This window comes from Heloderma suspectum, chromosome 5 (genome assembly GCF_057233095.1).
Source record: "Heloderma suspectum isolate Gila_16-S chromosome 5, 16-S_ref, whole genome shotgun sequence".
Classification (NCBI taxonomy): domain Eukaryota; kingdom Metazoa; phylum Chordata; class Lepidosauria; order Squamata; family Helodermatidae; genus Heloderma; species Heloderma suspectum.
In genome coordinates, this window is record NC_139462.1 from 191,917,036 (window position 1) to 191,940,309 (window position 23,274).

The window sequence follows — 23,274 nt, forward strand, 5'->3', positions numbered from 1 at the left end:
GCTGGCAGCAGGCCATGGTCTCATATGCACTGATCGTGGCAGGACTTCGTGGCCATAAGCACATTACAATACAGATAATAATGTTATTGATTTGCACCACCCCCACATTCAACTGGTACTTATGGCATATTGTATAAAAACAACTCAATAAAATACCACAAAGCTGGTATTTTTGGCATTCTGATCAAGATTGTTTTGTTCTGGCAGTCATTTATCCTGCTGAGTGTTTGATTTCTGTTCTTGATTTTTGCTGCTGTTTGATTTATATTCTCTGCTGCTTTTAAAAACAAGTTTTTAGTTTATTTTATTGTTTTGTATTTTTTATCATGTCGTGAGTCACCTCATATTGAGGCAGAAGGGTGGGATAGAATACTTCAAATAATTCATAAAAAAAGAACAACATGGCATTATTATTTTTAAACAGTTTCCTAAAAGAGAAAATATTAGGAAAATGAAAAAGAAAGCACTTATTCGGACTAATAGTAGGTTCTTTAAAAGCACCTGGAGGACAAAAAAAAAGTACTCTTTCTCGGAGGATTAAAAAGATTTTGTTATGTTCTCATATTTTAATATTGCATTTTATTCTTTTATTTCTTGTGAGCTGCCCAGAGAACATACATTATTAGGCAGCATATAGAAATATAGTAAAATAAATAAATAAATAAAATTTGAAAACTGAGGAAGAAGGCACAACTACTGAGATGCAGAGCAAACATGTTTCAAAATGAAGGCACTGCCACAGCAAAGGCCTGATCAACTACCAACGTAAGATACAATGGTGGGATCACCAAACAACAGGTGTTGTCTAAGTACAGGTCAGGATTCCAGAAATATATATCGAAAGTTAGCTGCTAGAGTTCAGAGTACAAACAAAACAAAACACAAACCCTCCAAAGGGAAATCCAATCTGAGTGAATGTCTTTTTATTTTTTTATTTTATTACATTTCTATCCCGCCTTTTTTCCTCCTTAAGGAACCCAAGGCAGTATGCATAATCCTCCTCCTCCTCCATTTTATCCTCACAAAACAACCCTGTGAGGTAGGTTGGGCTGAGAGACTGTGACTGGCCCAATGTCACCCACTGAGTTTCCATGGCTGAGTGGGGACTAGAACCTGGATCTCCCAACTCCCAGTCCAACACTCTAGTCATTTCACAACAGTGCTTCTCTTTTCTTAATGCATTGACCAGAACTGTGACTGACCAAGAAATAATTCTTATCTATTACTTCTAATACTGCCCATACTTACATGCTAGTACATAGAAACAAGAAACCAAGTAAAACACAACACCACAAGTATCTTATTTAAACCCAGGGCTACTATGAGAGTGGTGATGAAAAGTAAGATGTTGAGAGTTAACTGTTAGTTCACTGATAAAGAATGCCTTTTGATATCAGAACTGAGCACTCTGTCAGGGTAAAGCTTCAATTCTATACACTCCTTGCCCAACCTGGTCTGTGGGACTACAGGTCTTACTTTTGAGTCTGTCTGTCTGCCTGTCTGTCTATCTATGATTGCCTTGCACATTAGCTTCTTTTTGGAATGAAGCAACTGAACCCATGCTTTTGTATGAGTTTATTCAAAACTCAGTGCAATGAAAATGCCTGCTTTTATCTAGACATGCTGAGTGGTTACCACCAATTCCTATTGGTTTTGTAAACTGGACATGGTCGATTAAAAACAACAACACTGTGAACACTAGGGGTCTGGGATGCAGGTTAAGGAACATTTCCTTTTCAGATTTTCATTCATACATACATACATACATACATAACAATTAGACTAAATAATGGCATAGTTGGTTTCACTAAGCAGGCAAAGAATGACATCATGATAATCTTCTGCATAGTCTGCTTGCCTTCCAGGCTCTGAGGTAAGATTATATGCTTGAAGTGTGTGTGTGTGTGTGTGGGGGGGGTGTTCCATCTGAATCAGTGGGCTCAGCCTTTATTCGGAAGACCAAGAGAAAGTCCTCCAGCTACCGGCCAACCCTTTGGATCACACAGGTTATGATTAACCAATCAGGAAGAATAAATTCCATCTAGCATCTACCCTTCCCTCTGATCCCTGCATTTGCAGTATAGTGGTTCAAACATGGTTCCAGTTAGAAATGCACAAGGGAAGAGCATCTAAAATATCTGTGGGTATCTTTTAAAACAGTGGCACACTATTTCCTGCAATCTTATGTTCTGAGCTCATTCTTAAATCCAGCTCATTCTCAGATTCAGGTTGTTTGTGGTTTGAAACACCACATAATTTTAGTGTATTTCTATCAGAAGCATAATGAAAATGCTGACTCTTGTGGCAGATGTGAAGTCCTCAAATAATTCCCCATCCATTGAATCCTTCCTTACTGTAGTCTCAAGAAGCTTAACTGGATCAAACAAAACCTCTATTTTACAATATATCAATTATTAACATACTTGCAAGAGTGAATAAAAGCTTGGAATACAGCGTGGCAGTATCAACAGCATGAACAATGGCGTTCCATCCGCCTTACAGGAGTGTTTCTCCAGTATGCTAGGCAGATAGATCTGAAGCTTTAAAACTGGCCTGAGTGTCAGTCAAAGCCAGACAAATATTCAAAATATATGAAACCTCAAGTTACTGCCAGAAACAAATTTGGTATTTCATTATGCAATGGGCATCTTGAAATCCTTTCTTACACTTTTTAAAATCAAACACTAACATGGGTGTCATGGGGGGGGTGAATAGGAGTCTCCTGTTCCTGTAACCTGATACTTTTGCATTAAACTAGCAGACAAAATCCCATGGAAAAACAGAAACAACTGAGCACAGAAGAACCTTGTTGTATGCTAACTAATCTGAGAACTGTATATCAAGTTCTTCTTGCCCTGAGTGCACTGACTGGGAGAACAGAAAGATTAAGTGGGATGGGCTGTAGCTCAGTGGTAGAGTACCTGCTTTGCATGTAGAAGGTCCCAGGTTCAATCCACAGCATCCCCAGGTAGGGAAGGAAAAACTCCTACCTAAACCCCTGGACAGCTGCTTCCAGTCAGTGTCAACAATACTGGGCTAAATGCAGCAATGCTCTGATTCAGTATGAGGCAGCTTCCTATGTTCCTAGGTGACTCATCTTTGTGTTTCTCCTTTTCTTTCAAACATCCAAAATGGACTCCTGCACTCCCCACATCCCTCCCATGAGGATAAGCATGTGTTTGCCATATAAGCACAGCTCACTATCTCCCGATGGGGGAAGCCCAGCTACCTTTACTTTGGATGTTATGAAGAAGTGTGAAAAGAAAGTGAAAAGGTCTTGTGCTTCCCCACACATGTTTCAGTGTCTCAAGTCATTCTTATTTGGCACACCTCAAACCCAGAAGTTATGTGCCACCTCTGTGCAGCCCATATAGATCCTTCCAGTTTCAACACAGTAGTGCAGTCCACATGGTGGAAGTAGTGCTGCTATTACATAAAATCCTCAGGTGGTGGGGAGAATGCAGTGCGAGAATCAGGGAATATTGGGCAAGCTACTTATGCCTGACCCTCAGGAGACTTTTGGGGGGGATGTCAAGGGGCTACAGTAGGCACCATGCTTCAGTTGTGTCTCCACCACCAATCTGAGAGGATGGGGATGTTTATGTGGGAGGAAACAGTCATCTACATTTCCTTGCCCCAAACCATTTGGACTTCACAGGTAATAACTAGTACTTCGATTTGTGCTTGGAAAGAGACCAGAAACCAATGACAATTGTTCAATATGAGTCACATTCTCCAACAGATGGGCTCTGGTTAAAACTTATGAGTAGGTATCCTAGCCTGCCACTCCTAGGGGCATGCTGGAGTGCTTCATTATAAGCAGGTTTACTGCAAAGAAAGATTGTGGCCTGCCTTTTCAATGGCTAGGCTGCAGTGCATACCTGCCAGCAGATCTATGCCCCAGGGTAGTACATAGTCTACGGTGTAGCTGAAACTAAGCAGATCTGGGGCTAGTAAGTGGCTGGATGACTGCCTGGGAATCCCATGTTTGCCACCTTGAGTTATTTGTTGGAAGAAAGGTGGGATATAAATGTACTAAAACAAAATAAATTCATCTCAAGTGCCAAGTTTGTAGGGGATGGTGTTCTTATCAAAAGGAAGGTTGCAGGGAAATTCGTGGCTCTTTAACAAGGTACTGCCTTCCTCTATGACATAATCTGGTTAGTGCCTCTTTAATGAGGGTCCACTTGGTTTTAGGTGCAGATTGCACCACCCATTCTTGGGACAGGGAGATCTGGAGAAAAACAGCTAGTGCAGACACACCCTTTGTTTTACATATATGCCTCTAGATTTCATGCCTCAATTGTTCACAGCAGACTGCTGAGTGACAGTGATGAGACATCTATGCCACAACTGTTGATCACAATGCTATGGGCAAAGTGAGTATTCACAAATATTCTCTATGCTGATGTACGGTAAAGATGCAATATCACTCCAAACAATATCACACAGAGCACAGGCCGATTTGGAACAGAGGACACAAGGAAATTTACGTGGGTGGGAAAGCATATGTTGCCAGCTGCAGGAGGAAGTGGTACACCACACTTACTTCATAAGTGTGAGGTTTTTATAAAGAAACTCCGTTGGGGATTGTTTAAAATAGACAGAAAATGACACACAGTCTCCAACTGGGCTATGTTGGGTTTTTTTAGAAGATTGTATAAATCTAAAAAAACAAGCGTGCTTCCTAGTACTCTTTCCAAAATGCTCTATTTTTAACTCCAACCTCTTCCGAATGGTGGGCAGATGCGACACACAGTAGTTTTCGGCATAACTTTTTATGAAACAGTTGTTATCTTACCTGGCAATGAAAAACATACTCGGGGGTCGTCTTCTTAAATTTCATGTTCCAAACCAAGGCCACCCCATCTGGTTCATGTGGGGCATCTTCGTTATTGTTATATGAAGCAACCATCAACTCAGGATACTGTGAAGGAAAAAATGCAGTAAAATTTGAACATTCAGTGGTGGACAAAGTGATCAGTGCTGAGAACAATCACAGAAGTTGATAGCTTCAAAAGGAAATATAAAATAGCAAGAGGGCAAGAAATTCCAGTGTCCACAATTTTATTTATTTACTTGGTGGTGGTTGTTCTAAAAATATATTTTCCAAATGCATTTTGAGCAGAATCTGGTCTTCAGAGGGAAAGACTTGTGAAAACAGCTACTGCAAAAAAAGTCTTCTCCCATTAGTGTTATGGAGATAAAAAAAAACTGGCCTACCTTACAGGATGCTGTGTAATTGTATGCATGTTTACTTCAGAGTAAGTCCTACTGTTCAATGGGGATTACTCCTTGGAAAGCATATCTACAATTGCATCCTGAATAAGACACATATATGTGAATAACTCTGAAGAAAACCACTGTGCCTAAGCACTACATTTTGACTTCTTTGGGGATTTATATCTAGGCATGAAGTGGTTTTTATGTAAAACCCCTTGGGGAACAATCCTATGTCCCCTAGACAGCATCTGGGGGACATAGGATTTTTCGGTTTCTTGGCTCCGAATTAGTAGACAGGGCTCCAAGTTGGGAGCCTGGAAACAGCGCTCCCCTCCCCCCCCTCCTCGTAGCCGGCAGGGAGGGAACTGCGGCAGCTACCTCTCCACTCGCAAAATGAAGTGCGGAGACGGGGGAAAGGGGGCATTCCTGAGGGAGGGGAGTAAACTGGGGTGGCATTCCTACGATCTTTCCTATGGCCACCCCAGCTTCCTTCCCTCCCCCTCCCCAAAGCTTCCACTAGACGGGTGAAATCACTCATGTAGCTAAAATGCAGAGAGGCAGTGGGTTATGAGTACCCAGGGAGCAACCCAGAGGATTGTGCCCTTAGACATCTTATGATATCAAGCAGTATATAAGTAGTTTAAATAATAATAATGAAACTGCCCTTTGGGGACATCAGGACTGGGGGCTAAATCTGGATGCTCCTGGGGTCCCAATCTGGTCCCAGATGACCACACCCCCTCCCATGGCCCCACCCCCTTTCCCTTGACCACTGATCATTTGGTGGTTTTGCACAGAGTTTTCCCCCATTCAAAAAGTTTGAAAAGCGTCTCCTAAGGCTTACTTACCGGTAGTAAGAGCTTTAAACTACAATATCCTAGTATTTTCTTTGTAGCTTTAGCCCCACCCCTAACTGGAATGCAGCCTTGAAGCGCTTCTCCAAAACTGGAAAGCCCTCAGGCTGAAAGCAGTTCCGTACTCCGCCTTAGGACCATTCACAGTGTGACACGAAACAGCAAGTAACTCAACTGCGGCCATATAATATGGTATCAAAATTAACACATTTTACCATTTTAGCTCAGCCTTGTTACTAAGCTCTCAAAAGCCTGCAAAAAAAAGCAAAAAAAGCCCTTTGCCAGTTCGCTCTGGTTCTCTACTGGCCGTGGAGGAGGGGGCTTCATTTCCTCCGCAGTCACTACAGAAGCCAAGTGGGCTAGCAGAAGAGGGACAGCGTGCTCTTTTTCTCTTTGCCAGCCAGCTGAGATTCCATGCTGGCCATGGAGGAAGGGACTTTACTTCCTCTGCAGCCAGCATGGAAGCTGAGCGAGCTGGCAAAGGCCAGCCTGCTGTGTCACCTCAAGCCGGGAAGTCCACGCACTCCCCTGCGTAGAATTCTTGGTTGTCAGTGGCAATCAAGTGAGTGGTTAAATACAAGTCTTAGGGCGCAATCCTATTCAGATAGGCGGCCGCGGCTGAACTCGGAGGCAACTGCCTATCCAATGCAGGGCAGGAGAAGCACGGAGGGGATCGTTCCCTCCATGCTTCTCCTACCCTGCATTTTCGGATAGACAGCCGATTGCGGCTGTCTAGCAGCGGGAGGGCAGAGCGGGGGAGGAGGCTGCTGTACGACACATTGGATGTTCCGCCCCGGAACGCCCCTTTTCAGCCACTCTGTGCTCCTCTTGCGAGCGCGGAGGACGGGGCTCTTCCACACAGCCCAAGGAAGTGGGGGGACGTTGGTTTTCCAGGAACCGACCTCGGAGCGTGGGCTCCACGGTCGGTTCCTAGAAAACTAGATATCCTATGGCCGTCTAGCCGCTGTCTTGCGGCCATAGGGTTGCTCCCTCCTTTATTTGCTGTGTTGCTGTTGGGGCTGCCTTTGCAAACTGTCCAGAAATTTCAGCAGGTCCAAAATAGGGCAGCAAGATTGTTAACAGGGACTGGCCAACGAGCTCATATTATGCCAGTACTTTTTGAGCTGCACTGGCTGCCAGTCTATTTCCAGGCCCGATTCAAAGTGCTGGTATTAACATTCAAAGCCCTTAACAGCTTGGGGCCAGGTTATCTGAAGTATCGTCTCCTCCCATATGTGCCTGCCCAGACCTTAAGATCATCCCCAGCGGCCCTTCTCTGTGAGCCCCTGCCAACGGAAGTGAGGCGGGTGGCTACTAGAAGGAGGGCCTTTTCTGCTGTGGCACCCCAGCTATGGAATGAGCCTCCTAATGAGGTTCACCTGGCACCTACATTGTATTCCTTCTAGTGCCAGGTGAAGACCTTTTTATTTTCCCAGGCATTTTAACATTTTAGCTTTCTGGACTTTTAGCACTGCTGTTTTAAATCTGTATTTTAAATCTCTGCATTGCTGCTAGGTTTTATTCTGGTTTTATTCTGGTTGTATTGTTATATTGTGGTTTTAATGTTTTTATATTAATATTGTTTTACTGTGGGCATTTTGGTTTTAATTTTTGTGAACCGCCCAGAGAGCTATTGGGCGGTATTGAAATAAATAAATAAATAAATAAAGGTTGTTGTTGTTTTTAACCCACCTTTCTCGCACAAAAACCTACTAGCCACAAGGTGGCTTACAATTTCAAAAAAAAAAACCCAGAAAAGAACATAAAAATATAACAACACAAACAACAGATGAACAACAAATACAAAGCAGAAAATAAAACAATACAACCAGAAGTTAAAAACCAGAATTAAAGGTGGCTAATAAAAGCAAATAGCTGAGTCTCCAATAATGTATAAAAGCCACTGAAGGCACATGATGAAGGCACATTGAAGGCACATGTAAACAGGGAAAAGCCAGCCCATCTTTATTTATGCATGTTTCCTCAAAGATGCTAAACATGTATCTTGAATCCCAGAGGGTCATGGGGACCCAGCTGGGGTGGGGGCTTGGAAGCAGCAGGCTGGTAAAGACTACTTTTCTTCTTAAAAACATGTAAACGTGCAACATTGGACATCTGTTTTTAATATAAATAAAAAACTATTGGAATCATAATGTCTAAACTATGCCTTTTATTTTATGTAAGAATTGCCCGTTTTTTTCCAGTAAAGCTCTTGCGCCTTTGGCAGCTGCATGGCAAACAAGTCCTTGGCCTGATTTACCTGTTTAATTTCTGCTTGTCATCCAACTATTAGAGGCACAGGAGCACTGTCACAACCAAAGTTGGCAACCGTGTGTGTGTACGTACACACACACATAATCTTTTTCATTGTTTCCTGTCTACGCACTGAATAACCATGCCACCATCACCAGCACAATATATTTGGGTTTCCTGGTGGTAATACATAAAACATTTTAGCATGAACCATTGTAGTATGCCCTGCAGCTGTGTCAGAACCTGCGTTTTTGCTGTGTGAACAAGCATGGTTGGGTCCAGGAATGAGGAGGCCCTCCTACACAGGTGGGACTCAGAGGGCTTACCTGGTGGCAGATACCTGCTAATATGGGCACTGGGTGGCTTGGAAGGGTACTTCAGTAGGGGCTCTGTGGGAAATTTGAATGGCAAGCAGCTCCACGAACAAGCCACCCAGCAAGGTGCAGGGATGGGGAGGGGGATGGTAGATATCAGCCTAGCAGGGGGCCCTGGCAGCTATCCAATGATGTTGTGTGCTGGTGCCAGGCCTATGAACACGTTTCTAGTGTTTTCTCATTTGTAGCTAACAACGGGGCTTATCTATCCAGTAGGCATACATTCTCTCCACCATTCACCGCTACTATCCTGGTTCACACAAGATTAACTGTGCTGCTTTCCTTGCATTAATCCAAGTACTGTTTTGGTAAACTGTACAAATGTCACGTGTCACAATGTACTATGAAGTGTCTGCTCTACTTAGCTTTCTTTTGTAGTTCATGTGCAAAACTTGGAGGTCATAGGTCAACGTGCTCCTTTCAGCGTAATGCACAGTGACACTGAGAGTACGTAAGGCGTACATCCAAGGAAGATAAGGGTTTGGAGGACGGGAAGGTGAGACAGGGCCACCCCAGAACAAAGAAATGGGAGACAGAACGTACTTGGACGCCTGAGGGGGTGAACAATTATATTTTGGCAGTTGCCTTCCAAGTCAGCTTTATCTTGCTGTCCCGGGAATACAGTAAACGCTGCTTGTTAAAAAACTATCAGATAAGAATTCCATGTAATTTCCAGCCCCTTGAACAGCCTAAGATAAGTGTTTCCTCAGGCTTGTTTCCCATTTCTGTGCAAATCCACAGAGGCTTACTGGCCACCCACATGCCAATGCCTACCTGTCGCAAAATGGATTTGATTAAAACACATGGATGCAAAACCTCTTGAAATGAAGCTGGGCTTCTATGCCATAAATATAAATGGACTTCAAGGTCTATATTCTCTCCCTTACGCAGGCTGCAAGTTTGAGTTTCTTCATCAGGTCCAAAGTAACTGACTCATAATATCCCATGAATATCCCATGAAAGGGGGCTTGACTCTTAACGCTGGAAGCTACCTTATACCAGGGCCAGATAGCACTCTGACACTAGCTCTCTAGCAGAAGTCTGTCATGTCACCTACTACTTATTTTTTTAAAAAACTCAAGATACTGGGACCATCCACATGCAGGGCATGTGCTCTACCACTAAGCAAGGGGTGTTAAACCTTTTTCAGCCCAGGGGCTGAATTCCAGTTTGGAAATGGTTTCAGAGGCCACATTCCAGCAGTGAGCAGGGAAAAGAGCACCGGGGGTGGGGGTGGTGCTAAGGACCAAGAAAGGGGGCAGGACCAGATGTAGTTCTTAACAATTTGGATGTTTCCCCACCAAGCATACAAAATATAGTTCAATTCTAAGAAGTCTACTCAAGAGTAAGCCCCAGTGCAACTGCTCTCAAGCCTGCAAAATGCACAGCGCAATACTTTGCAGGGTATTTAAAGGTTAATCTGATCACGCCATCCCGCCTGCTGCCGGAGTTTCCCCATCCCAGCTAAACTACGGTTCATCTCTCAAAGCCACTTGGTATCTATACAAATTGCAGCACTACTTTGCAGCACTACCTGAAGCCCAGTGACTTGTTTTTTTCTTTGAACAGCTGATATCACAAATTTCCCCGAACAGCAGTTTGCCACACAGAACTTGTAGTGTTGGGCATTGTTATTCAAAAAGCACAAGTCTACATTCCTGGAACTAGTAACATCATGTTTTGGATCCTGGCCAGAATATCCAACGTTTGTATGCAAGATTTACCTGAAGGGACCAATCCATACAAGTGACAACCCGATGCTTAGACCAATGCTCATCATAGAACTGGCGGTTAAAGGACAAGTTGGCTCCAGCTTGCACATCTCTGTATGGGGTTGAACAAGAGTTATGCTTTAGTTATACTTAAAAGGCACTTTAAAGTAACAAAACTGATTTTACAGAACTACTTGCTGTAGAGTTTTCTGATCACTTCTTTCCCCTGCTACATATCCTCAGCTAGTTGGAGCAACCTGAAGTGTGTCATCGCTGTCCATCTTTCACAATCCCACCCCATCATTCTGCCTGATATTTCCTATCCAAACAGTAAAACTGTGAGGCAGAGGCCAACCCAATAACAGTGCATACCCACTGTGTAAATACTGAACCTGACCCAAACCTAATCCTGTTCAGACAGAGTACAAATCCATGTAAATTAGACGTGGAGCAGAATTGGTGAAGGTTGCAGAAGGCTTCAAGTGACACCAGGCTTCTGAAAACACCGACATAGTTGTCTCTTCTAGTTGGTTGCTCCTTACATCAGTGTTAGGCCAGAGTCAAACAGTACCTAGTGAAATGTTCCATGCTGTAGGATTCATGTATTGGCCCACAAAATATAGTTAGGGTGCAATCCTATGCAGGTTTAGACAGAAAAAAAGTCCTGCAACTCCCAGCATCCCCCAGCCAGCCATCTGTCTCTAGGAGACAGTAAGGGATAGAAGGCACCTCTCCAAAATATTTATGCCACCCGAAACATCAGCATTCCACAACACACTTTTGGGGGGCAAGATCCAGCATTAAAAATAGGTTGCAGAGTGGGGCCCAGGCACTCTGCAGTGTAACGTTCCCATATTAAATCAACCGGCATCAGAACTTTCAGAAGGAATATTGCAAAGAAAGGATGTTATATACTTATATGCCTTTGCAGACTGTAGCTGCTATTTATTTTGCATGCAATACCACACTATACTTCAGAACAGCAAATGAGCAAGGTTAGCAGCTACGGTCTCATAGGCCACATGCACTTTGGCCTTTGTCCATCTTCTTTCTGAGCAGTACTTTGCATTTTTCTCATTTGTGTGTTTGCAAGGGAAGATTTGGAACAAAGGCTGAGTACATGCACAGCCCTCTTCCACGTATGGATTGAGGAGGACTCCCATATCCTATTGTAATTGTAGTTTAGACTATGCCAGGAAGATGCAATTAATCTGGATATAGAAGCTGGTCAGGACTTGCTTCAGCATTTGCAATGCAACAGTCTCTGTTTCAAAGAGAGTAAGCAGAATACTGCCTGGTAAGGGCAATAATGAACCTGAGAAAGTCCAAAATTAATGAAGAGGACACTGCAGAAGATTTTTCACCACTTAGACTGCAATCATATGCCCACTTACCTGGGAGTAAACTCCACTGAACTCAATGGAATTTCCTTCAGCGTAGACATGTCTAGGATTGCACAGTTAATCTGAATAGGAAAGTTTATCAGTCTGGTAAAATATGTATATAAATTACTTGAATTTGCCCCTCTTCCAGTCACATGTGATGCTTTTATTTATTGGGTTACAAAACAGAGGGAAAGAAAAACAACTGACCCATCTTTCTCTTCTACATCTCGGCCACTGTAGTCAAAGAAAATATCTGAATCTTCAGCTAGAGCTCGCTCAATCACACGTATTGTCCGGTCAAAAAATATAAGGAATTCTTCTGAGTGGAGAATCTGCTGCTTTTCTTCTTCTGTCAGTTCCCTAGGAGGGGCTTACAAAAGTGTATTGGCAACATTATGCATACAAGTATTTAAATATTTCCAGCTGAATCAAACTCTTCAGGAAAGAAAGGAACTTTTCCTATGAAATTCATAGCAATACTGGTAAGATCGAATGGTTTGCTTCCTTCTAAAGAATTATTTTTGAATCCTCAAAATGTATTACTGCATAGTCCTAGAATGCGGCCTCTATACAGAAGGGATCCTGTATCTTGCATATTTATTATTCTGAGGAAGAAAATACTTAAGATCCAAAATAAAATAAACCTCATGTTCAGATTTCAGGAAACGCTTTTGACTGCTGCTTATTGCAAAGCTGAACTTGGAAAAAGCATTAAAACACGTTTAACAAAGAAGCAGTCTTAAGTGTTCTTTTAGCACAGAGAACATTTTCAATCACAGCTTTTTTAAAAAAGAGCTAAAACATTGTCAGCTTGTTAAAATGCATGCTTTGCTCCACCATACTAAGGACGTTTCTTAATATCAAGGCACAGGCCATGATTATGAGAGCCAGAAGTACATGGAGGCCTTTAGCTCAGCGGAAGGGCACATCCTTTAAATGAAGAAGGTCTCAGGAAACAAAAACAAGTTGCAGGGAGCAATGCTGGTCCCTTAGGGGGGAAAATCCAAAAGTAACGGTAGGGTAATCCCTTTATTAGGGCCAACTAAAATATCAGAGAAACTGGTGAGTGCAAGTTCTTCAGAACGGTTCTTTAGAATGGATGTTAAGGAGGAAGAGGAAGAGGGGGAAAATATGTTCCTACATATGGTGAAAAGGTTCCAGTCTGCAGCTTGTAAAGTAGAATGGAGAAACTACATTTACTAAGAATTTCTTCACATGGGGCTTATATCGTGCAATCAAGATTGGTTGTTCATGGAAGTTCGCAGGTCCTTTACAAGATGTCATCAACCTCCAGGGCCCTTCCCACGGTTTATTACCTTTATCCCTCAATAGCTCAGACATAACGCAATAAGGGACATTAATCTGATCTGTGTGTAATGACAGTGTTGCACTATAATCACAGCTCCATCTAGTGGCTGTAAAATGAAACCTATGGAAACATATAGAACTGGCCAAGAAAGGAAGCACTTGATTCAAAGCACATGTCAACCCATGAAAAGGAGCCAATCTTAATCCCACGAAGAACATGGAAGCAGGGAGCCCCAGTAAGGATGCAGAATTTCAGCCTCGTGTGATGAGTCCCTAAGTGTTTGAAGGTAAACTTCCTCCAGTTCTAGGATCCCTTAAACTAGGATAACACTTTCTTCTCTCCAACTTAAAAGCTGCAGGCTAGGACTTTTTCACCATGCCCAGGAACATCCTTTTCTTACCCTCACCCTCACCGCCACCCCTTACACACACACACACACACACACACACACTTTGCTTAACATCCAGTTCTGGGGAACATGAAAACTTGCTCACTATTATATGTCAGTAGAAACCCCTAATACAGATATTACCTTGGTATTAATTTTGGATTCTTTCTATTTAGGTTACTTTGAGGAGTGAGAGTAAGGTAGCTGTGTTACATAATACCTATTTTAAGATTCCTTCCCCCATTCCCCCAATATCAGTGAACCTTAGACTTGCTGAGTTGCCCTGTGAAACAACGAAGGGGATATGGGATGCATTATAACTTTAGTAGGCCTATATTATGAAGCTTGTGGGGAGGGGCCGTCAGTAGCGTTCTATGCATGTTTATTCAGAAATAAGTCCCATTGTGTGCAATGGGCCTTGCTCCTGGATAAGCATGTACACAATTACAGCCTTAGTCTGACGTCTACAAGGCACAAAGCAAGTTTGCGGTTCTTAACACATTTGGTAAACATGCACAGACAGAGGCCATAACAGAAGCATGAAATATGACGGGTTAAAATCTAGGCTCCATTTAAGTCTGGCAAAATAGCCTTTGATTTCACTGGCGCAATGACTGCACCTAACATGTAGCCAGAAACCACAATGAACTATCTGTTACGCATAAACAAGAAAATATAATTGTTTTAGACAGTGCACCAAAAGCTAAATGAGAAAGAAAGCCAAAAGCCTTGTTTAGTATGTAGCCCTAAAAAAGGATCAATGCTGCATTATGCTAAACCAAAATGCACATGATTTCTGAAGATCTCCGTTTGTAGTTGTCATTCACCTGGTTTGCATGTCTAAAACAACCATGTTAACTGCGGGTTGCTGACAGTAAATTGGGAGCAAGCGAGCGTGCGGGCTCCGCCCACCTACTCTCTCCCACTGAGTTCAAACAACTCAGTGACATTCCAGCGTTGGTTGTTTATCGTGATGCCCAAACCTGGAATTGGAGGTTGTTGGGGGAAGAACAACCCAGACTTGTAATCCAAGAACAATCCATGGGTTACAAGTCTGGCTTGGTGTCTCCCCCCGCCCCCCAACAATTTCCAGTTCCAGGTTTGGACATCATGATAAACAACCCAGGGATGGAGAACTGCACTTCAAACAGTTTTGCCTCTAGTGAGCAATCTCGAGGGGCTGAGACTCAGTCTGGGCACTACCCCTGGCTTCAAGGAGGAAACAGGACAATGGTCAACCAATTCAGTCTTGTCTCTCCCCTATAAAAGCTTCCAGGTTAGGCCACCTTCTTTGGTCTGACACACAACGGTAATCCGCTTGTTGCTGCTGTACCTCTCCTCAGACTGGGTGCGGTTGCACTCATGTCCTACTTGTGGGTTTCCCATGGGCAGCTGGCTGGCCACTGTGTGAACAGTATGCTGGATGAGATGGACCCTTGGTCTGATCCAGCATGGCACTTCTTTTTTAAAATTTATTTAAACACAAACATTACATATGAAATCCAATTACAGTCAACTGGGATCACAGGAGTTTCAATATATTAATAACCTTATGTTTATCCACAGAAGTTCTTCAGGGTTTTAAGATTCAGTTGTAATTATTGAAATATATCTCCCCATATCTGACCATGACATGATGGTCCTAATTTCTCTTTCCAAGAATCCTTCCTTCCTTCCTTCCTTCCTTCCTTCCTTCCTCCTTTTAACCACTTAGTATATCTTTCCCTGCCAGCTTCTTTCTCTCTCTCTCTCTCTCACCCACCAACCAGTCTCCCTCTCTCCCTCCCTCTCTCCCTCCCTCTTTTCAACTACTTTGCAAATATATTTGCCTCCCTACCTCTTATCCTCACACTCTCTTTTCAACTATCCTTCCTTCCTTCTTCCTTCCTTTTAACCACTTTGTATATCTTTCCCTTCCAGCTTCTCTCTCTCTCTCTCTCTCTCTCTCTCTCTCACCAACCAGTCTTCCTCCCTTTTCTCCTCCCTCCCTCTTTTCACCTACTTTGCAAATATATCTGCCTCCCTACCTCCTATCCCCACTCTCGCTTTTCAACAATCCTTCCTTCCCTCCTGCATGGCACTTCTTATGTTCTTATGTTAAGATAACACCATATAACACCTGAATCAGCAAGAGCTAAGCCTACAGCCAGGTCTATGCATTGCACTCACCTTGTGATGCCTGACGTCGTCATGTGACATCTTTGCTTGTTTGCATGGTGCATCAAGTGTGAGTGGCATACTGAGTCTTCCGCTTTCCACTTCAGGAATCCACCTCAGGAATTCCGTGATAGTTTGGCATGCTATCCTACTCTGAATAGTCTGACATGCTATCACATAGCAAGTGGAACGTTTACATTAAACTCCTGTGGGGCAAAGCTTGGGAGGAAGTCCCTGGCTCACCAGAGCAGTTTGTCCAGTGGCCACATTGGCCAATCTTATGGATACAATCTAGCTCTATTTTTCTCTGTCAAACTACAGGAACAAAGGGAGAGAACAATTGGTCTGCCCAACAAGCATGGCCATATTACTTAAGGGCAGATACTATGGCATGGATGGGCAACTTGTGGCTCTCCAGATGTTTTGGCCTACAACTCCTATCAGCTCTAGCCAGCATAGCTAATGGTGAGGGATGATGGGAGCTGTAAGCCAAAGCATCTGGAGAGCCACATGTTATCCACCCCTGCACTATGAGAACAGAAGGCAAAACCAGTGTTTCAGTATTACACATGTCTGATGGGATATGTTTAATGCACTTTAAACAAAATTGTAAAAAAAAAAAACCCACCCCAAAACTTTCAGATTGGGGAGGTGGGGAACACCATGTGTCACACAAGGTTCATCTACAGCAAACAACACACATGGCAAAATTGCACCACACTTTCTTCATCAGCCCCTAACAACATGGTGAGTGCAAATATTTAGACCTAGTCTACTTCTTTCTTTGTTGCCTGCTAGAATGCTAACCATGCAATCCTATTTTTGTGTACTTGGAAGTATGCTGTGGGGCTTATTCCCAGGTAAGAGTGCACAGGATTGCCTTCTTAATGTGCTATTAATATTGCTGTACCGAAACAGAGGACACAGAACTAAATGGGTACGTAGAATACATGAACTTTTTTACCAAAGGCAAACAAACACCTGAAACCGGCCTACTCGCTTTGCTAAAAATAAATGTAAATTGCTGATTCACCTCCCTCATGAGCTGATAAAGCTTCCAACGAATTTAGGAATTTACTATAGCAACTGTGTTGACAGGGTGGAATAGCTTGCAAGTTTTGAAGTACTCCTAAATAGTACTTCATTTTTTTAAATTGTGCACTTTTTGTTGCATATATGGCACTTTTATTCACATTCCTGTTTAAAATCTGGTGCTGATGTGATTTGAACAATCCAAGGTTCTTTAAGTAAAAATAAAAGTTCAGCTCCCTGAGCTATAACCAGTTTTAGCCCAGAGCAATTTTTTATGGCTAAGTTATAAAATCTTTGAAAAACAAGATTCATAATGGAAGTGCTGACACAGGCTTTGACTGCTATACAGAAGTGTGAATGGTGTGGCTATAATATCTATTAGAGTTCTAAAAGTTTGGGGAGGGGGGAAATACTGTCTTGCATGAAAAAAAAGAAAAGAAACCAGAGCACTTTATGCCAATATAAACACGCATTTAACCCATTATATACTAATTTGGAGGAAAGCCTTTAATTTGAATAAGCATTGTAGAACCCAGTACCAACAGGAAATGTTAGTCTAAATTCCTGTTTTGCCTCTAACATGTTTTTAATCAGTTCCATGAGCACACACAGGGGTTACAAACTCAGAAAAGGAAGGGATTGTATGAGGGCATCAGATGAGATTATGTGAGAGAAATAAAAGCAGAGAAAAAGGAAAACCTTAGTAAAGAAGACTCGCTTATCTGTGTTTTCTCATAATTATTTCACATACTCAAGCGGCAATCCTATTCACACTTACTTGGGAGTAAGTTCCCCTGAACTCATTGGAATTGACTTCTGAGTAAATGTGCACAAGAATGGATTTCTGGTTCACCAAATTACATGACTTGATCACTGTTGCAAGAGTTCCAAATGCATGGGGGCTAAAATTACACGGCTGTGAAAGAAAGGGCACTCTATGTATGCTCAGAAGGATGCTTTTCATGGTTTCTGATCTGTATGTTCCAGGACCGAGCACAGGCCTTGGTAACAGGAGCCAGATGGTCCTGGTTCTAATTAATCTGTGATTATTTCTTTAGAAACAGTGCAATTAATGCAGCTTTGGTATTTTACCTGTCTCATCTGTGTTGAGGCAAAATGTTTTCTGTGTTATGCTGCCAGTTTCCATTCATTTTCTTTCATTCAGCTCCTGACATATTAACACCCTTAGGAGTTGTATCTGAGTCAACTACCATACTTCCTTTTGAATTCTGTGGTCTGAGCGTCTCAAAAACTGTTACTACCAGAAAACCCCACACAGCTACCATTCGCCCAAGACCTGGCTTGACTAGACAAGAAGAGGAGCCAGTGGCAACACAAAGCCCTTCTACTAGACTAAACTATAACAAAGAAATAGATGATGTTAGTTATGGCTCTCCTTCAAATGCAACAACAAAAGTATACAAAGGGCTCACTTGCAAGCATGTGAAAAACTAAAATAAATATATATCTTTCGGGAGTCTATTTAGTTTGGCTTTTTAAAGTAGTCACGCAGAATCCACAACGTCGCCTTCCAGAGTATCCGAATTAGGGTTGCTTTTATGTGGCAATGGGAGGAAACATGACACAAATCTCAATCAAAATTGAACAACTAATATGGCATTCAACAACATTGTTCTTGCTTTTTCTAAGCCTATTTGCTTAGCCTGCTGATGATAAAGCATGTACTCAGATGGGCAGAAACTGCTAAATGTACATTTAGGTGGAGTTGGACTTCACCAGCACTCACAGCTATAACTCTTGTGGAACATACAAAGCTGCCTTTTATCAGTTCGGACATTGTCCTGGTTCGCACATAACGGTAACCTTTGTTGCCCTACCCAGGGTTTGTCTGGCAGACAAGCGAACAAAATGTGTTTTGTTTTCTCAATCCTTGGGTTGTTTGTTTCCCTCTTCCTTTGCCCACTCCCTCCTTGTATCCCAAATGCCTTTGCAGCACTGTAGTACTGGCATGTAGAGCAGCTGGGGGGTTTGACGCTCTTGCCTGCCACCTCTGTAGTCTGCCAAAACAACCAGTGAACAACCACGGTTCTGGGTTCACACATAACAACAACCTATGGATTAAACAACCAAAGTTCACAACTCAACAACAAACCATGGGTTCTCTTTCTGGGTTGTTCGTGGCTAAGAAACCATGGTTTGTTAGTGTGTCTGCATTCAAACATCACGACAACCCAGAATTCAATAACCTAAACTATGAGTTAGCAACAAGTGCAAACCAGGCCTATTTTTCATCTAGCTTACTCTGACTGGCAGAGGCTGTCCAGGATCTAAGACAAAGGTCTTTCAAATCACCTGCTACCTGATCCTGTTTTAACTGGAGGTGTCAGGAACTCGTCCTGGGACCTTCTACCTGCAAAGCAGGTGGTGTACCCCGAGCTACAATGCATCCCCAGTCTCCAGTGAGCCTTGGTATATGCCAAATGTACCTACCTGATGCCCAAGCTTGTAACCATGAGGCACTCATAGGTATCAGTACACAAAGTAGGGGTGAGAAGATGTCTTTATTTTTATAGGAATCGAGGCCCAAACGTTCCCAAACAATAGCTAAAGAGAGCTTTGTGTAGATCGGACTATTCACGTACATTATTATTTCACTCACCTGCTTTACAAAATGGTTTTAAGTTAAAGTCAGTATTGTATCACCCATACCAATAACCAACGTTAACCCTAATTCATGCATTGAAGGATTTAGACTTTGAGGCTGCAGTCCTGAGCACACTTATTGGGAGTCAGTCCCACTGAACCCAGTCAATTATTATTGTTTTTTCACAGTTTTATCCTGCCTTTATTCCAAGCTTCTGCCCTACTCTATCTTACCCTCAACAAACCCTGTGAGGTAGGTTAGGCTGAAGGACAGTGCCCAAAGTCACCCAGAAAGCTTCATGGCTGAGTGGGGATTTGAACATGGTCTCCCCAGTCCTAGTCAACATTCTAAGCATTATACCTCATTGTCTCACTACCAAGTAAAAATGCAAAGGATTGTCTTCCTGAAATCATTGTTTTGGCTGCAATTCTAAGCACGTGTACTAGGAAAAAAGTCAAGCTCAATTCAGTGATGGCTACCTTCCGAGTAAAAATATTTAGGACCAGACTATACATATATTTTTGGAAATAAAGCAATAAAAGTCTGCAGAGGTCATAGGCCACCCAATACCAGTGTTAGAAGCAACTTCTAAAAATCAAGGTTATTTCCACTTTAATAGCTGCTCAAGTATGAAGCTGTGTTCCCTAACCAACATAGTCACTCTCTTTTAGCAGACACTGCATAATAATCATTTGTAAAACTAGATGCTTACGCTCAAATAATGTCTATATTTGCATACCTTCCTTCATGTCTTGCTTCTTTTCTTGAATTTCAATCTCAGAGTCGTTCCGTGCTTTCGGTTCAACCAATTCCTCGTCTTCCTCGTCCTCTAGAAAAAGAAAAAAGAAATAAGGGGAAATGGTAACAATTTTCTTTCAGGGTATGGCTGGATTTTCTTCAGCACCATCTTGACACAATAGATTAGATGTAAACCCAGCAACCACATCTATTGCCCTTTAAAAAAGTGTCACACTATTTGATTCTGCAGAAAATTTAGATGCCGTTTAGATTAAGAATTGGGATGTGTATTTCCTTCTATCAAGAAGTGTTATTTGTACTCCAGTTATGTGGTGTTTTCTTGTTTTCCCTTGGCTATCTTTGCACCTAAGCCCAGGCAAATACATGCTTCTCATGTTCTTTTCAATGATGCAGATCATTGCCTACAAAAAAGCTCAAACCATAATATAGAAGGCACAGGAAATTCAGAAACACCGGGCATGTGGCTATTTCCCCCTCCACACTTCAGTTCTTAGTGGCTCCCTGCATGATATTTGGATCACCATGAGCAAAATGGGCCACTTTTATACATCAGAGCCAAGCCATATTGAACCAATTTGTGATGTCCAATGAAACAGTCCAATGAAACAAGCTTCTGCTTGTGGGAAATAAGTCAGATGACCAACCAGTAGCATCCAGAAACGCAGCAATTACGTGAATCAGCTCTTGCAGAGGAATCCCATGCACGTTTAGAGGAGCTTGAGGAATTGGAGCGTTATGAACTGATCCGATCCACACCTCTTGCACCAATGTGCAGATCTGAACTTAGTTATCTATCTGCTTTCACACTTCCTGAATGTACAGACACATTTTTCAGCACAAAAAGGTATCAACATGCATTTACAAGTGTGTATGCTATGGGAAGGAGGAGAAGCTCAATTGTTATTCATTCATTGTTATGCACAGAGAGCCCTTTTCCCACGCTGGCTGAACATGAGGCTAGCAGTCAAAGCACTTTTGCATCAGCAATGGGGATGTGGCAATGATGCACATCAACAGCAGGGACAGGGCTATCCCACGCAGCCCTACAAACCCCCTTCCAGGTTATTCCGACATGTTGGTAGGGTTGTGTGAACCTGTCCAGGAGTACAGAGTGTCACCAACCATGTTAAAAACTAAAACAGGTGAGACAACAGCACTACATCTGACACACCTGGAAGTTCACACTGCATGCTCTAGAAGCACTTCAAACCAGCACTTGGAAAAATACAGACTACGACAGGGAAACCATGAGAATGGCAACCATTTGGGATGGATGTCTGGATTCTCAGGAATAACTGAATGAGCGAATGGTGCCAATACTTGAGAAGGGTAGCATGAAAGAACCAGCAGCACCCCATGCAACTACTGGTACATGCTCAGAGACCTTTGGACTTGTGTTTATCAAACAGCTCCACATGCCACATGGCAAATTATTTTCTGGAAGCTTAGCAAAGTCAGAAAAGCAGTTGGTGATATGTGGCATGGCAGTCTGCTGTTCAAAGAAAATAGTCGTTTTAAGGTTGCTATCCTATTTATCCTTACGTAGGAGAAAACTATAGTGAAATCAGTATGATCTCCTTCTGAATAAACTTGCATAGGGTTGGTTTGTTCATTTTGCTAGGCGCACAGAAATTAGATATTTTCTGAAGAGGACTGTGAACCCTATTTTCTTTTGCCAGGGCAATAGTTTGTGAAGATACTGAGCCAGGAGCATACGAAGAGCACATTTCCAAAATCTTCAAGATATTCTTGAATGAATCACCTGTTCCTTTCTATTCCCTGCAGCAACTTTCCATCTCAGATGTCTTAAGTTTGACTTCTTGTCCCCAGAGGCATCTTTGTGGCCAGCAAAGGGGAGCGGGGACGGACACATACATGTTTCAGCCTGGCAGCTACACTACTAATGGGACACCTGTTATTCAAACACCTCATTTCCAATTCAATTCTCACCAGATTAATTTGTCTTTTGACCTACAAGGAGGGGTTAAATAGATTCCTGACCCTGGGTCAGATGCCACTGGCAAGTAAACAGGCATGGCACAGTTCTGAAAAGTCATCACCACTCGACTTGAGAACGCAGGAGCCATGAGGTGCATTTGGAGCTTAAGAACGGTTCAGCATTAATACGAATTTAATGAGCACTGAAAATTGACACATGTCAGCTACCACTAACAGATGTTTCACTGCCCTTTCTTGACCTATGCAAATCTTTCCTCTCCTGCTTTTCCTTCTTCTACTCTACTCATATATTCTTCCTTTTCCTGTTGTTTTGCTATGTTTGCCTTAAGCTACCAAGGGCTCACACATCCAGGCCAGCCAACACATGACAAAAAGCATCCAAAACTAAGAAAAAGCCTCAGAAATCAAGCCAACCAATTATAAGAAAGGAATGAAAGGTTCCTCCTGTGCAAGCACCGGGTCATTACTGACCCCTAGAGGGACGCTCCTTTCGCTGGCGTTTTCATGGCAGACTATAGCGGGGTGGTTTGCCATTGCCTTCCCCAGTCGTGACTACCTTTCCCCCAGCAAGCTGGGTACTCATTTTACTGACCTCGGAAGGATGAAAGGCTGAGTTGACCTGAGCCGGCTACCTGAGACCCGGCTTCCACTGGGATCGAACTCAGGTCATGGGGAGTTTCGGTTGCAATACTGCCGCCTACCACTCTGCGCCACACAAGGCAGTTAACCAATTATAAGCACCCCACTAAGCACAACCGGAGAGGGGCGTAGTACTGTAGCTCAATAGTGCAGAATATACTTTGCGTGGCATTGTGGTTAGAATGTTGGACTGAGACTTGGGAGACCCAGGTTCTAGTCCCCACTTGGCCATTAAGCTCACTGAGTGACTTTGGGCCAGTCATCAACTCTCAGCTTAATGTACCTTATAGGGTTGTTCTGAAGATAAAATGGAGAGGAGGAAGAGGAGAATCATGTACGCCACACTGGGCTCCTTGGAGGAAAGGTGAGATATAAAAGTAACAAATAAATAAGATCCCAAATTCAGTCCCTGGCATTTCTAGTTTAAAAGGATCTCAAGTAGAACATCTGGGGAACTGTGTGGGGGACTCTGCCTCAACTTGGAGAGTCTCTGCTCATCAGAGCTATGAGAATTGATTTAGATGGACCAAGGCCTCTTCTACTTGGAGATAAGGCCTTTCCAACGCGATTCCATTTGAAAGGGACTTTTCAAAAAATCAAATTAGCTCCTTCCACGGCACACGGA

The 23,274-nt window shown here is 42.8% G+C and overlaps 1 protein-coding gene across 2 annotated transcripts in view; it reads right to left on the reverse strand.

Annotated features, from left to right (window-relative positions):
* Positions 1-23,274, reverse strand: part of DYNC1I1 (dynein cytoplasmic 1 intermediate chain 1) — a 302,215-nt gene that overhangs the window by 104,336 nt on the left and 174,605 nt on the right. For both annotated transcript variants that reach the window (XM_084858764.1, XM_084858765.1), the window contains 4 exons: positions 20,032-20,121; positions 12,009-12,171; positions 10,429-10,528; positions 4,802-4,927 (listed from right to left, as the gene is read on the reverse strand). In XM_084858764.1, the coding sequence (XP_084714890.1) occupies positions 4,802-4,927; positions 10,429-10,528; positions 12,009-12,171; positions 20,032-20,121 (479 nt within the window). The remainder of the gene's footprint in view (positions 1-4,801; positions 4,928-10,428; positions 10,529-12,008; positions 12,172-20,031; positions 20,122-23,274) is intronic.